The 13,030-nt window shown below is 42.8% G+C and overlaps 2 protein-coding genes across 5 annotated transcripts in view; one reads left to right on the top strand and one right to left on the bottom strand.

Annotated features, from left to right (window-relative positions):
* LOC133549564 (piRNA biogenesis protein EXD1-like) overlaps nt 1-734 on the bottom strand; it is a 47,926-nt gene extending 47,192 nt beyond the window's left edge. Inside the window, exon 1 of the mRNA XM_061895095.1 lies at nt 693-734. Coding sequence (XP_061751079.1) covers nt 693-702 — 10 coding nt within the window. The 5' untranslated portion in view covers nt 703-734. The remainder of the gene's footprint in view (nt 1-692) is intronic.
* Nucleotides 1-13,030, top strand: part of LOC133549563 (RAS guanyl-releasing protein 1-like) — a 78,517-nt gene that overhangs the window by 23,669 nt on the left and 41,818 nt on the right. The window contains exons 1-2 of one of the 4 annotated variants that reach the window (XM_061895090.1): nt 5,798-6,663; nt 7,653-7,760. The exons of 2 other annotated variants lie outside the window; for them this stretch is intronic. In XM_061895090.1, the coding sequence (XP_061751074.1) occupies nt 7,706-7,760 (55 nt within the window). In that variant the 5' untranslated portion in view covers nt 5,798-6,663; nt 7,653-7,705. Of the gene's footprint in view, nt 1-5,797; nt 6,664-7,652; nt 7,761-13,030 lie in introns of those variants that run through there. One more of the 4 variants, XM_061895089.1, reaches the window with a different exon arrangement.

Raw genomic sequence — 13,030 nt, 5'->3', positions numbered from 1 at the left:
TTTTGGACTATAAGTCACAGTCTTCTCCACAGTCCAGCGGGGGGTGAGACCCGGCCAAACCAAACAATTAGAAATTAAAAAAAAATATATATATATATATATATATTTTATTATAGTTTGGCCAAGTCTCACCCCCGGCCAAACTACAAAAAAAAACGCGAATTATAGTCTAAAAATACGGTATATACATATATATATATATATATATATATATATATATATATATATATATATATATATATATATATATATATATATATATATATATATATATATATAAATATATATATATATATATATATATATATATATATATATATATAAATATATATATATATATATTTATATATATATATATGTATATGGCCCTGCTATGAAGTGGCGACTTGTCCAGGGTGTACTCCGCCTTCTTCCCGATTGTTGCTGAGATAGGCACCAGCGCCCCCCGCGACCCCAAAAGGGAAAAGCGGTAGAAAAATGGATGGATGGTTATATATATATATGTATATATATATATATATATATATATTTATTCATTATTATTTTTCTTTTTTTTCTGTGTGTGTGTGTGTATTGTCCCCCTTCTGTCTTCTTTTTTGATGAAACACAAATTTAGCTGTTTGGCCACATTACCCAGCAATATGTTTGGAGGAGAAAAGGTGAGGCCTTTAATCCCAGGAACACCAGCCTACCGTCAAGCATGGTGGTGGTAGTATTATGCACTGGGCCTGTTTTGCTGTCAATGGAACTGGTGCCTTACAGAGAGTAAATGGAACAATGGGGAGGATTACCTCCAAATTCTTCAGGACAACCTAAAATCATCAGCCCGGGGGTTGGGTCTTGGGCGCAGTTGGGTCTTCCAACAGGACAATGACCCTAAAAACACATCAAAAGTGTTAAAGGACTGGCTAAATCAGGCTTGAACTAAAGTTTTAGAATGGCCTTCCTAAAGTCCTGATTTAAATGTGTGGACAATGCTGAAGAAACAAGTCCATGTCAGAAAACCAACACATTTAGCTGAACTGCACTAATGTTGTCAAAAGGAGTGGTCAAAAATTCAACCATAAGCTTGCCAGAAGCTTGTTGATGGCTACCAAAAGTGCTTTATTGCAGTGAAACTTTCCAAGGGACATGTAACCAAATATTAACATTGCTGTATGTATACCTTTAACCCAGACGATTTGATCACATTTTCAGTAAACCCATTATAAATTTATAAAAGAACCAAACTTCATGAATGTTTTTTGTGACAAACAATTATGTGCTACAATCACTCTTTCACAAAAAATAAGAGTTGTAAAAATTTTTGGAAACTCATCACAGCCATGACATTGTTCTTTACAAGTGTATGTAAACGTTTGACCACAAATGTATATCCCTGTTGCTGGGTAGAACAGGGAGCCTCCTGATTAGATTAAGCATTACTGCCACCAAGCTGCAGACTTTTGTATCATTGTAACATGAATACTAGAGTATAGACAACAATAATGAAAATCTCCCCTGTTGTATGGAGGCTAGCAAGGTTGGCATATCAATTTATTTACAGTGTATTTTATATTTGTGTTGTTTGCATTATATAACATATACTGTAAACATGGTAGAAGACCTAAGGGCCTTTTTTGAATGCACACATGTTGAAAGTGCAAATTTTCAATGTTGATAATGTGCAATTATTAGGGGACAAAAAATTACTGAAGGGTATGGCAAGCAGAAAAATCCTTGTATTATTTCAGCTGTTTTCCATAGAATACATATTGAAGATTTATAATGTGTTTTAATCGATTACTCGATTAATCAAACACTATAATCCATAGATTACCCTATTAATAAAATAACAATAATACAATAATAGCCCTGCGATGATGTGGCCACTTGTCCAGGGTGTACACCGCCTTCCGCCCGATTGTAGCTGAGATAGGCACCAGCGCCCCCCGCGGTCCCAAAGGGAATAAGCGGTAGAAAATGGATGGATGGATAATACAAAAATAATCCTGCGATGAGGTGGTGACTTATCCAGGGTGTACACCGCCTTGAGATAGGCTCCAACACCCCCGCGACCCCGAACGGGACAAGCGGTAGGAAATGGATGGATGGATGGACAATAATAATCTCAGCCCAACATCATACCACAAGAAAAAAAATGCTGAAGATTAGAAATGCTGCAATTTCGTGAACAAATGAAAAAAAACACTCAAACGCCACTACACTGCATGAGAAAAGTTCTGCAAGCTCACGGAAAGAATCGGGAATTTACCAGTCTCCCAGGGGAAGCACACCCCTGGGCCGTTTGTCTTTTAAAGGGGTCATATTATTATATTTTTCCTTCATTTAAAACACTTCCTTGTGGTCTACATAACATGTAATGGTGGTTCTTTGGTCCAATTTTTTACACAGATTATGTTTTACATACAACCTTAAAGCTCCTTTCTGACCGTCTCTTCAGGATTTTGCGGGTGGTCTGAATAGTGTGCCAAAGTCCTCCTCCAGCCTAAGCCCCCTTTGACTGCGTCTTCACCCCGTCAGCCATGTTGTAGTTTTTAAATCTTCTATATCGAGTCTACAATCAGATATCAAATTGAACTACTTTGAATTAGAAATGGCAACAGCGGAGTATTTTAGCATGAATGTGCATGCATGAGTGATTCTGCCACACAACAATATGATAGCAAAAAGTAAGGAACTTATTGACTACAACTTTGGACTACAACTGAATAAAAATTAGGAACTTTTTCAAAGCTCTTCAGGTAACCCTCTACTAGTTATGGAGCTATTTGCTGACATAACTACAGCATTAACACATCACTAAAGTCTTAAATCCCAAATGGCATTTTTGGAGCAAGTTTAAAATAAGGCAAGATTGTTTTATAAATATCCTTACCAAGCATCCATTGTTTGATTTCAAATTTTCGGAATTTATTATTCTAAATATTCAAAAACGGGTACTAACAGGTAAGAAAATTAGTCTTTTTTGCATAATAGGACCCCTTTAAGAGGACAAGGTGCCCATTCATTTCCATTATGTAATCTTGCTTTGAGTTTACTTCTTGCAGTGAGCATCAGTTTAGATATCTCTAAAGTCTGCACACAGAGAAAATGTGGTCATTGGATGGCGTTTAAGTGAACCTTACAAATTGCATCAACTGTTGCATCACAAATGCTGAAAATAATATAAAACATGTTATTTGTTAACATTCCAATTGAATACATTGTTAATTTCTATGTGTCAAAACTTTAGCGATACCTGCTTGCCTTTACGTCTCGATGCAAACAATGAGTCCTATTTGTAAGTGTTTAAAGCAGGGGTGCCCACACTTTTTCTGCAGGCGAGCTACTTTTCAATTGACCAACTCGAGGGGATCTACCTCATTTGTATATATCATTTATATTTATTTATTTATGAAAGAGACATTTTTGTAAACAAGTTAAATGTGTTTAATGATAATACAAGGATGTGTAACACATATAGATGTCTTTCTTTCACAAAGACAAGAATATAAGTTGGTGTATTACCTGATTCTGATGACTTGCATTGATTGGAATCAGACAGTAATGATGATAATGCCCACATTTTCAAATGGAGGAGAAAAAAAGTTGTCCTTTCTGTACAATACCACATGAAAGTGGTTGGTTTTTGGCATCTAATTCATCCAGCTTCCATACACTTTACAAGAAAAACATTGGCGGCAAATTCCGTAGCTTGCTTGATTGACATTCACGGCACCCGAGGGTCTTGTGAGATGACTCTGGCTGCTGCCAGTTCTTTATTATGAAAAAATGACAGGGAGGAAGGCGAGAAACACTTTTTATTTCAACAGACTTTCGCGCCATCACTTCCGTCAAAACTCTAAAGGCCGACTGCACATTTCCTATCTTCACAATAAAAGCCCTGCTTCATGGTGCCTGCGCAAACAAAATAAGAGTCTCGGAAAGCTGGCGTGCACAAGTGATGTGCACGCCAGCTTTCTGAGGGATCGCTTGTGCACGCCAGTTTTCCGAGACTCTGTATTTAGTTAGCGCAGGCAGCATGAAGCAGGGCTTTTATTGTGAAGATAGGAAATGTGCAGTCGGCCTTTAGAGTTTTGACGGAAGGTACGGCGCGAGAGTCTGTTGAAATAAAAAGTGTTTCTCGCCTTCCTCTCGGTCATATTTTCATAATAATGATCTTGCAGCAGCCAGTGTCATCTCACAAGACCTTCCGGTACCGTGAATGTCATTTAAGTGACGTCTTGGTGAAGATTGATGATCACTAATTTTTAGGTCTATTTTTTTTAAAAGCCTGGCTGGAGATCGACTGACACACCCCCCGCGGTCGACTGGTAGCTCGCGATCGACGTAATAGGCACCCCTGGTTTAAAGGAAGACCCCTCACCCATTGCTAAAACAAAAGGAGCTAATACTGTCAAAAAAAGGGAAAAAAACACACAGATTTAGAGCCTCTTAACAATGTCTAAGATAACGTAAACAGCAGGTGTTGAACAGCACACACACAGTATCGTATACAGTTCTACCTTTTGTGGGCGTAACTCATCATTTTCCAGGCTTCAAAAGATAATCCAAAGGGACTTTCTATCTAATATGTATCCTGCACTGGCAGTTTAGTGGCTGGAAACATTGTGAAAACAAGGAGGGAGGAATTGTTTATCTGACAGGGAGGCATAACTTCCTGTGTCTCACTCTGCTGCAGACGTAACAGTAAGTGAAACATTAAATAAATGTGCTTTAGTGGCACTGAATTATGGTTTGCTGTGTTGACCAGTCAACATATTGTGGTGTGACTGGTGAGGTCACTGGTATTGATAGGCTTTAGCAGGTAACGGTTGACTGGCACCAACGGAAACACTGCCCAAGCAGGATATGAGGGCAAGAGTACAGCTGGAGAGGCTGGCTGCTTACAGATAACAAGGATTGGAAAATGTGTTGCCTTGGTGACCGAAGTCTTACCGAGGTGATAACGCTTTCAAAGTGTGTCCATTCACCTGATGTCCCTGAACCTCTAAGGGGAACTAGACTTAACTCTGAATGAAGTGCTCAATGTTGAAATATCCATAACACTTTACATTTTGTTGTGTTGTCTGCAGTCTAGCTCGCTTCCTCTTCTTCATGCAAACACCTCATTTAAGGCATGCTGCAGTGTTTTTCTTTCAGGAGATACATGGTCAAGAAAAGGTGTTCATGCTCTGAAATTATAGGTCTGCACTGGTTTTGTTTTATTGTGTGTCATTATTTTTATTTTCAAGATGTTTTGATCTCTGTCTCAAGTGAGGTAGTTAGGTCACAAAGAGAGGAAGTGATTATGTATGTAGAAAAGAAAAAGAGGAACAGAAATTGTTGTGGAGACACGCAAACATCAGGAGTCTACTCAGTCGACAAAGTCTATGTACACTACGACGTCATATATTGATGTGTACACCAGTGGTTTTTCATCAAGTTAAAATGATGTCATTGGCACAGCTGAGTAAGTTTCTACAGGGCTCGAAAGGCCACTTGATTTTGCGTTGCAATGGTATGGCTTGGTAGACATACTTGTTGGACAAAAGTTTTGTTTACAATTTGAATGTGAGCAACAAACTGGAATAAAATGGATCGTACAAAACAAAAAACCAAGGGATCGTATAGATACAAACTGTACCCTATTGCAAAGGCTCGCGACTTAGAAAAAAATCAAACAATTTATATGAGCTATGAGCACATCCGACCCAGCTAACACATAACTTTAAAAAAGAACATTAGATATGGGTTCCTCCCTGGTTGGTTAAACATATAACTGACTTTGGGAGAATGTTCCCTTTTAGTTACGCAGAAACGTAACAAGGCATACCGTTCCTTAAATGTTGAGAGAACAAAACAACTCAAACGTTCTCCAGTGGTTGTACGATTACCTCCACACAACATTGTGTAGTTGTTTTTGATTAATGTAATTTTATCTGAGCCTACAAAAACATACTCCTACTCCACATTTGGAACTTGTTAAAGAACAAAACTACAACTTTAGGGCAGAATCCTGCATTCAACCCATTGTAAAGATGCTATTTTTGATGCAGTAAGACCCATGATGCATTGCGTTTCCACGTCACACTTTCAATCCCTATAGGGTAGGGATCCCCATGTGCTGTATGTTGGCCTATTTGTTAATTTTCTACCATTTATCCTGATGAATTGGAGCCAATCCCACCTGCCACCCTGAACAGCAACCCCTGTGATTAATCTGATTAAAAATTTAGTGTATTTGGTTGGTATGTGAGCATATGTACCGTATTTGCCTTGTGAAATGGAACAAGGTCTTAACTCATTCTTCTTCTATGCCACATCAATGTGGAATGCACTCCCAACAGGTGTAAAAGTAAGTGCATCTCTATCCTCCTTCAAAACCGCACTAAAACAACACCTCCAGGCAACTTCAACCCTTTACTAACACCCTCCCCCATCCACATCCCATCTCCTTGGATTGTAAATAACCAAATGTAAATAATCAAATGTATTTCTAATGTGTATACTTGTTCTTATGCTATCTGAACTCACTATGTTCTCTGCTCCCTGTACGTATCCTACTAAGTCAGACCTACACTGTTTCAATGTCCATTTCTCTGATGATGCAATTGTTGATGACTGAAGTGCTGATATCAACCAAACCCTCCTCATCCCACCCCCCGGATTGTATTTAATGTAAATATAATTCATTGTATATACTCTGATGATTAACTTGTGTAATGACTGTATTATGATGATAGTATATATTTGTACCATGAACAAGTTGAAAAACCTATTCGGGTGTTACCATTTAGTGGTCAATTGTACATAATATGTACTGAAGTGTGCAATCAACTAATAAAAGTTTCAACCAATCAATAAATCAATCAATCAATCAATCAATCAATCAATCAATCAATCAAAAACAAGTGAGAACAAAAACAAATTACAAAATGTACCACAACTTTGAGGATAATGCTTTCGACTCTGTTAGTTGTATCGGCATTACCCTTTTCCTCTTTGACTTATCAGGGACACCGTTGGAAAAAGATAACCACATGCAAAAAAGCCAAAGAAAACACAAAGAGCACTGTGTTTGTATTTGTGATTGTGAGGGGAGGCATCGAGGGAGATCAGCTGATTATAGTCTTGCCTCATCCTGTTCTTGTTCATGTTGTGAAAGCGGTTGTTCGACATTTAGATTATTTGTTTGAATTTTAAGTAACTCACAAATAGGTTGTACATTTTGTCCACTATTTGCTAAGTGCTACTCTACCAATGAAATAGTATGACTTTTGAGTTACTCTCATATTAAATATTTTGTCTTTTTACAATACATTTTATGTAGTTGTTATTAAAGCTAACTATTTAGCGGAGGATGCTTTACACAAAAGCATGATGTACAGTATAGTTGGAAACCAATTGTCCGCCTGCGCTTTGTAATGCATGTTGATGGTATGATTTAACATAGATTATGGATTGCTATTGTGTGCCTCTGCTGCATGTAAATTACTATGCGCTTGTGCAGCAGAACTACTCATAATACCTCTTAAACCCAGATGTGATGAATCATACAGTTTCTACCACAGTAAAACATGAGTCACTTCACAGTTGTCGGTTGTATTCTGATGGCATACAGTAACTCTGGTTTTAAGCACAGCATCACTTTATTTTCTTTCCTCCAGATTCGGACGGTTGTGTACGCGAGCGCAGCCACTTATTGAACATCACCCTGACCATGCATCGTCTCCTAATGTCCTCCAGTGATCTTCTGGATAAACTCACCGCTCTATATCCTTCAGCATCTCGACGGAAAGCCTTTATCGATTGTCGATTTAGACAAATGGCATTTTCAGCCATGTGCTGCTCCTATTTGGTTGTCAAGAGCAATGGGTAATTCATCCCATTATACTTTGCTCAAAATCTGCGCTGACACTAGCTGGCCTGCGTAAAATGAGATCAGCATGTTTGTTGGATATGGTCCTGCTTACTGTTTAAACTAAACTAAACTATTGGGACACCATTAGTATTGCTGCTTTAATGACATTTTCTGCACCAGTCATTTTGACATGGTAAGTAGTCGCACAGATTATATATATATATATATATATATATTTATAATGTGGCACCTGATTCTCACCAAGACACAGGATTGGGTTTGCAGAAAGCCAAAAAGGGCATTTATTGTACAAGTCTTTGTAGGAAGGGCAAGGTGTGGAAGTATCAAAATTAAAGTGTCCTTTAACAATCTTAAATATCTCCCATCCGGGGCTCTCAATCCTTCACACAGCACACCTCTATATATGCCGTAGGTATTTGCCTATAGAACAATAGAAACACAACATAAGTCAAACATTTCACTAGTAATCTCCTTAGTGGTGAATAAGTGGATGTCTCAATTTATCGCCTGATGCACCTGCCTTGACACAGAGGAGAGCCAGACCTGAATGAGGCAGAGTTAAGAAGGGTTTGTAGCTGGGCCCCACCTGGCCGCACAGCTGGTGGCACTTCAGGCTGATTGAACAGGTACAGGGGAATGTACCGCCCCTCGATGATGCGGCCAAGGCTGGGGCGTTGTCTTCCGTGTTCCACTCTGCCTCCATTCCCTGGCTCCTCCCATGTGAGGTGCTTACCTGTCAGGCGGTGCTTGAGTGAGACACCATATATCCCCCCCCTAAGCTTGCCGATCGGTCTGGGAGCTTATTTGTCCTCTTCATAGAGCGAGACATGGTGTCTGCATGTGGGATCGCCTTCCCAGGCCGATATTCCACGCTGAAATTGTAATTTTGTCGCTCTAGGAACCAGCGTTTGACGCGGTCGTTTTGGTTCTTATTTGTGGACATCCACTTCAAGGGGGCGTGGTCTGTCACCAAGGTGAAGGTCCTACCCCATAGGAAGTAGCGGAGGTGGTGTATGGCCCACTTTACTGCCAAGCACTCCTTTTCCACTGTGGCATAATTTCGCTCATGGTTCTGGAGCTTCTTACTAAAATAAAAAAGTGGGTGCTCTTCTCCGTCCACGAGTTGGGCGAGCACGGCTCTAATGCCCGTGCCTGAGGCGTCAGGGTGGAGGATGAACGGCTGGCTGAAGTCTGGGGCTTTCAACACAGGTTCTTCACACAGAGCTTTCTTCAACATCTGGAAGGCCGTCTCGGCCTCAGCTGTCCAGGTGATATGATGGGGCAGTTTGTTCCTTGTCAGTTCATAAAGTGGTGTTGCAATTGTAGATAAATGTTTAATAAACTTTTGATAATATGACACCAGGCTAATGCATGATTTTACTTGATTTTTTGTCAAGTGGCGGGGCCATTCCCTGATGCGCTCCACTTTGCGGGCCTGGGGTTTCACGAAGCCTCTTCCTATCGCTTAGCCTAGATAATTCGTCTCCGTCAGACCCACTAGGCATTTCTTTGCGATGACAGTCAGTCCTGCACGTCTAAGGGCTCCTAGGACCGCGTCGAGATGCTGGAGATGGACAGACCAGCTGGTGCTATGGATCACAATATCGTCCAAGTAGGCTGCTGCGTAGTCTTGGTGAGGCCATAGAATTCTGTCCATCATCCTTTGGAATGTTGCCGGAGCCCCATGGATCCCTAACGGCAAGACGGTATATTGGAATAGCCCCTCTGGTGTGGAGAAGGCCGTTTTAGGTTTCGCCCTTTCCGTCAATGGCACCTGCCAGTAGCCTTTGGTCAGCTCCAGGGTGCTGACGAACCGGGCGGGGCCGAGCCGCTCTATCAGCTCATCTACTCTGGGCATGGGATAAGCGTCACACAGCGATATCGCCTTTAATTTACGAAAATCATTACACAATATTATGGACCCGTCTGGTTTAGGAACAATGACAATTGGGTTTGACCATGGACTATGGGATTCCTCTATTACTCCAAGGTCCAACATTTTTTTTACCTCCTCTTTTATAGCTGCTCGCCTGGCTTCTGGGATTCAATAGGGCCTTTGTCGTATCACCTTTCCTGGTTTGGTCTCAATGTCATGTTTGATCATCGAGGTCCTTCCTGGCAGGTCCGAGAGGCGGTCCTGGTTCCGCTCCAGGAGTTCCTTCACCTCCTGCTTTTGGGATGGGGAGAGGTCCTCTCCTATAGGTACCGGGGGAGTGGTCTGGGAAGAGTGTGATGTTATAAAACCAGCAGATGGCAGCGGCTCGGCCACGTGCCATTTTTCAAAATGTTAACGTGGTAAACTTGGTGACCTTTCCGCCGGCCTGGCTGGTTTACCTTGTCGTTGACGGGCCCCATTCTCTCCATTACCTAATAGGGTCCCTGCCATCTGGCCAGGAACTTGCATTCGCTGGAGGGGACTAATACCAGCACTTTTTCCCCAACCTGGAACTCTCAGAGTGTGGTACCTCTGTTATACATCCTTGCCTGTTCTCTTTGGGCTTTTTCCATGTGTTCTCTTACCATGGGCCAGATTTTGCGAGCCCGGGATTGTAGTTCGGCGACATGGTCGATCACACTGCGGTGTGGCGAGGGTTGGTTCTCCCAAGTTTCTTTTGCAATGTCAAGCAGGCCTCGGGGACGTCGGCCATAAACGAGCTCAAAGGGGGAGAAGCCAGTGGACGCCTGGGGCACCTCTCTGATGGCAAAGAGGACATATGGAATGAGGTGATCCCAGTCTTTCCCGTCTTCGTCGGCTGTTTTGTTTTAGCATCCTTTTAAATGTAAAGTTGAAACGCTCCACCAGGCCATCTGTCTGAGGATGATATACAAAGGTTTGTATGCGTTTTACATTTAACCATTTGTACAGCATGGTTAGCACTTGTGACATGAAAAATGTGCCCTGGTCCGTTAAAATGTTATCTGCTATTCCCACTCTGCTAAACATCATAAACAGTTTGTGTGCGATAGCTTTGGCTGAGGCTGTGCTCAATGGTACAGCCTCAGGATATCGGGTGGCATAGTCTAGTATTACCAGTATGTAGCGATGTCGTCTGGCTGACTTTGTGAGTGGTCCAACAATGTTCATTGCCGGACGTGAAAGTGGGGTGCCGATGATGGGGAGCGGGACCAGGGGGTTTCGATACGTGGGTCTAGGTGCATTCTTTTGGAATTGGAGACAGCTCTTGGAAAAGTCTTCTATGGCTCCTTTCACATCGGGCCAATAGAAGCGGGTTATTATGCGGTCATAAGTCTTTTGTACACCTAGGTGAGCTCCCAGCTGGTGAGTATGGGCAAGATAAAGCACTCGGGAGATATGAGACTTAGGCACCAGCAGTTGCTCAATTATGTCCCCGCCCTTAGTTAGCACCCCTCTATACAGAACGCCATTTTTAATCAGAAAATATGGTGAATCAAGTGCACTTACCCCTTCACATTTCTGTCCGTCAATTTCCACGACTTGCTGTCGGGCCCAGCAGAGGTTCTGGTCATTCCATTGGGCAGTGGCAAATTCGCCTGTTTTTAGGTTGATGCTCTCTTCTGGTACGGGGAACTCCACAAAGGGGTCCCCTTCCTCTTCTGCCTTCTCCTCGTTCCTGCTCTCCCGTCGCTCCTTTCTGCCGAGCTGTCGCTCCGTGGGGCCTCTGACGAGGGCTTAAACGAGGAGCAGGCTGCAAGCGGTCTCATACCTTTGAGTACATTGTTGCGGCGGTGACGCGGCTGTGGAATGGCACCTGGGATGTAGCCAAATAGTACAAAGTTGGACCCGATGAGTAGTGGAACAGGCAGGTATGGTACTACTCCAGCTGCTACCAGTGCATCACCTCGGGGTGTCTGAACGTGTATATGACTCACCGGATACTGGCGGACATCTCCATGTACACACGTCACTGGAACGGTGTCCTCGCTGAGGGGTCCGGCCAGGTTAGCGTGTATCAGGGTCACAGCACTCCCACTGTCCAGCAATGCATGTGCATCTGTCCCCCCAATCTTTACTGGAAGGCTCGCATCTTGTCGTCCACTCCCCGTGTGGAGGCAGGGTTTGCCTGCATCTGAGCTGGGGGATGTGGCCATGGAGGCATCGCGGTCGCGTTCCGGACGCGCCCAAGACATGTGGTTCTGGTGTCCACACACATAACATTTCCGTTGTGGCGGCCAAGTGGGTCTCTCAGGGGAAGCGCCCTGAGATCGAGGTGGGGACGGAGCTGGTGGTGGCGCTCTTCGGCGGTCGCGGCCTAGTCTCTCTTCCCTGGCAGCTCTGGCCGTTTCCATACGGGTGGCTCTCAGCAATTCCATGCTAACTTGGTGGTTCTCTAATAAGGCCACCAACTGCTCCACAGTTGGTGGACTTACTTGTGCAGCATACTTTCGTGCATCAGGCGGAAAAGCTCGGATACAGCGGTGTACAACCAGTCGGTCTACGGAGAGAGGGTTTCCTTCGCTCATTAGCCAACGGTGTGTTAGGCGGAGCAGTGCTGCTACCTGTGGTCGCGGTGGATGTGTGAGCTGGAAGGTCCAGTTGTGTTATCGTTGGGCACTGGCAGGCAGACTGCACCCTTGGCTGTCGAGAATGGCTTTCTTTAGTTTCTTGAATCTCAAGCATCCATCAATGCCAGGTCGCTATACACTCGCTGGGCTTCTCCACTGAGGAAAGGTGCTAGAATGGATCCCCAATCAGCTACAGGCCATTTTTCCCGGGCCGCAGTGTGCTCGAATAAATCAAAATAGGCTTCCACATCATCTTCACCAGATAGTTTAGTTAGGACCGCAGCGGGTGCCTGTGTACTAGCCACATCTTTAGCAATCTTTTTTACTAGCTCTTGCATCGCACTTTGAAGTTCCTCTTGGCTTTTTAACAAAGCACTAAGTTTTTCTGCGTGTGACATTGTGGGAGGTTGGCATGAATCAGAATACCTGCATTCTCCACCATATGTGGCCCCTGATTCTCACCAAGACACAGGATTGGGTTTGCAGAAAGCCGAAAAGGGCATTTGTTGTACAAGTCTTTGTAGGAAGGGCAAGATGTGGAAGTATCAAAGTAAAGTGTCCATTAACAAACTTAAATATCTCCCATCCTGGGCTCTCAATCCTTCACACAGCACACCTCTATCTATATATGTCGTAGGTATTTGCCTATAAAACAATAGAAACACAACATAAGTCAAA

The sequence above is a fragment of the Nerophis ophidion genome, linkage group LG03 (assembly GCF_033978795.1).
Source record: "Nerophis ophidion isolate RoL-2023_Sa linkage group LG03, RoL_Noph_v1.0, whole genome shotgun sequence".
Taxonomy (NCBI): domain Eukaryota; kingdom Metazoa; phylum Chordata; class Actinopteri; order Syngnathiformes; family Syngnathidae; genus Nerophis; species Nerophis ophidion.
Note: the sequence above shows the minus strand (reverse complement) of the source record. Positions and strands in the feature narration are given on the sequence as shown.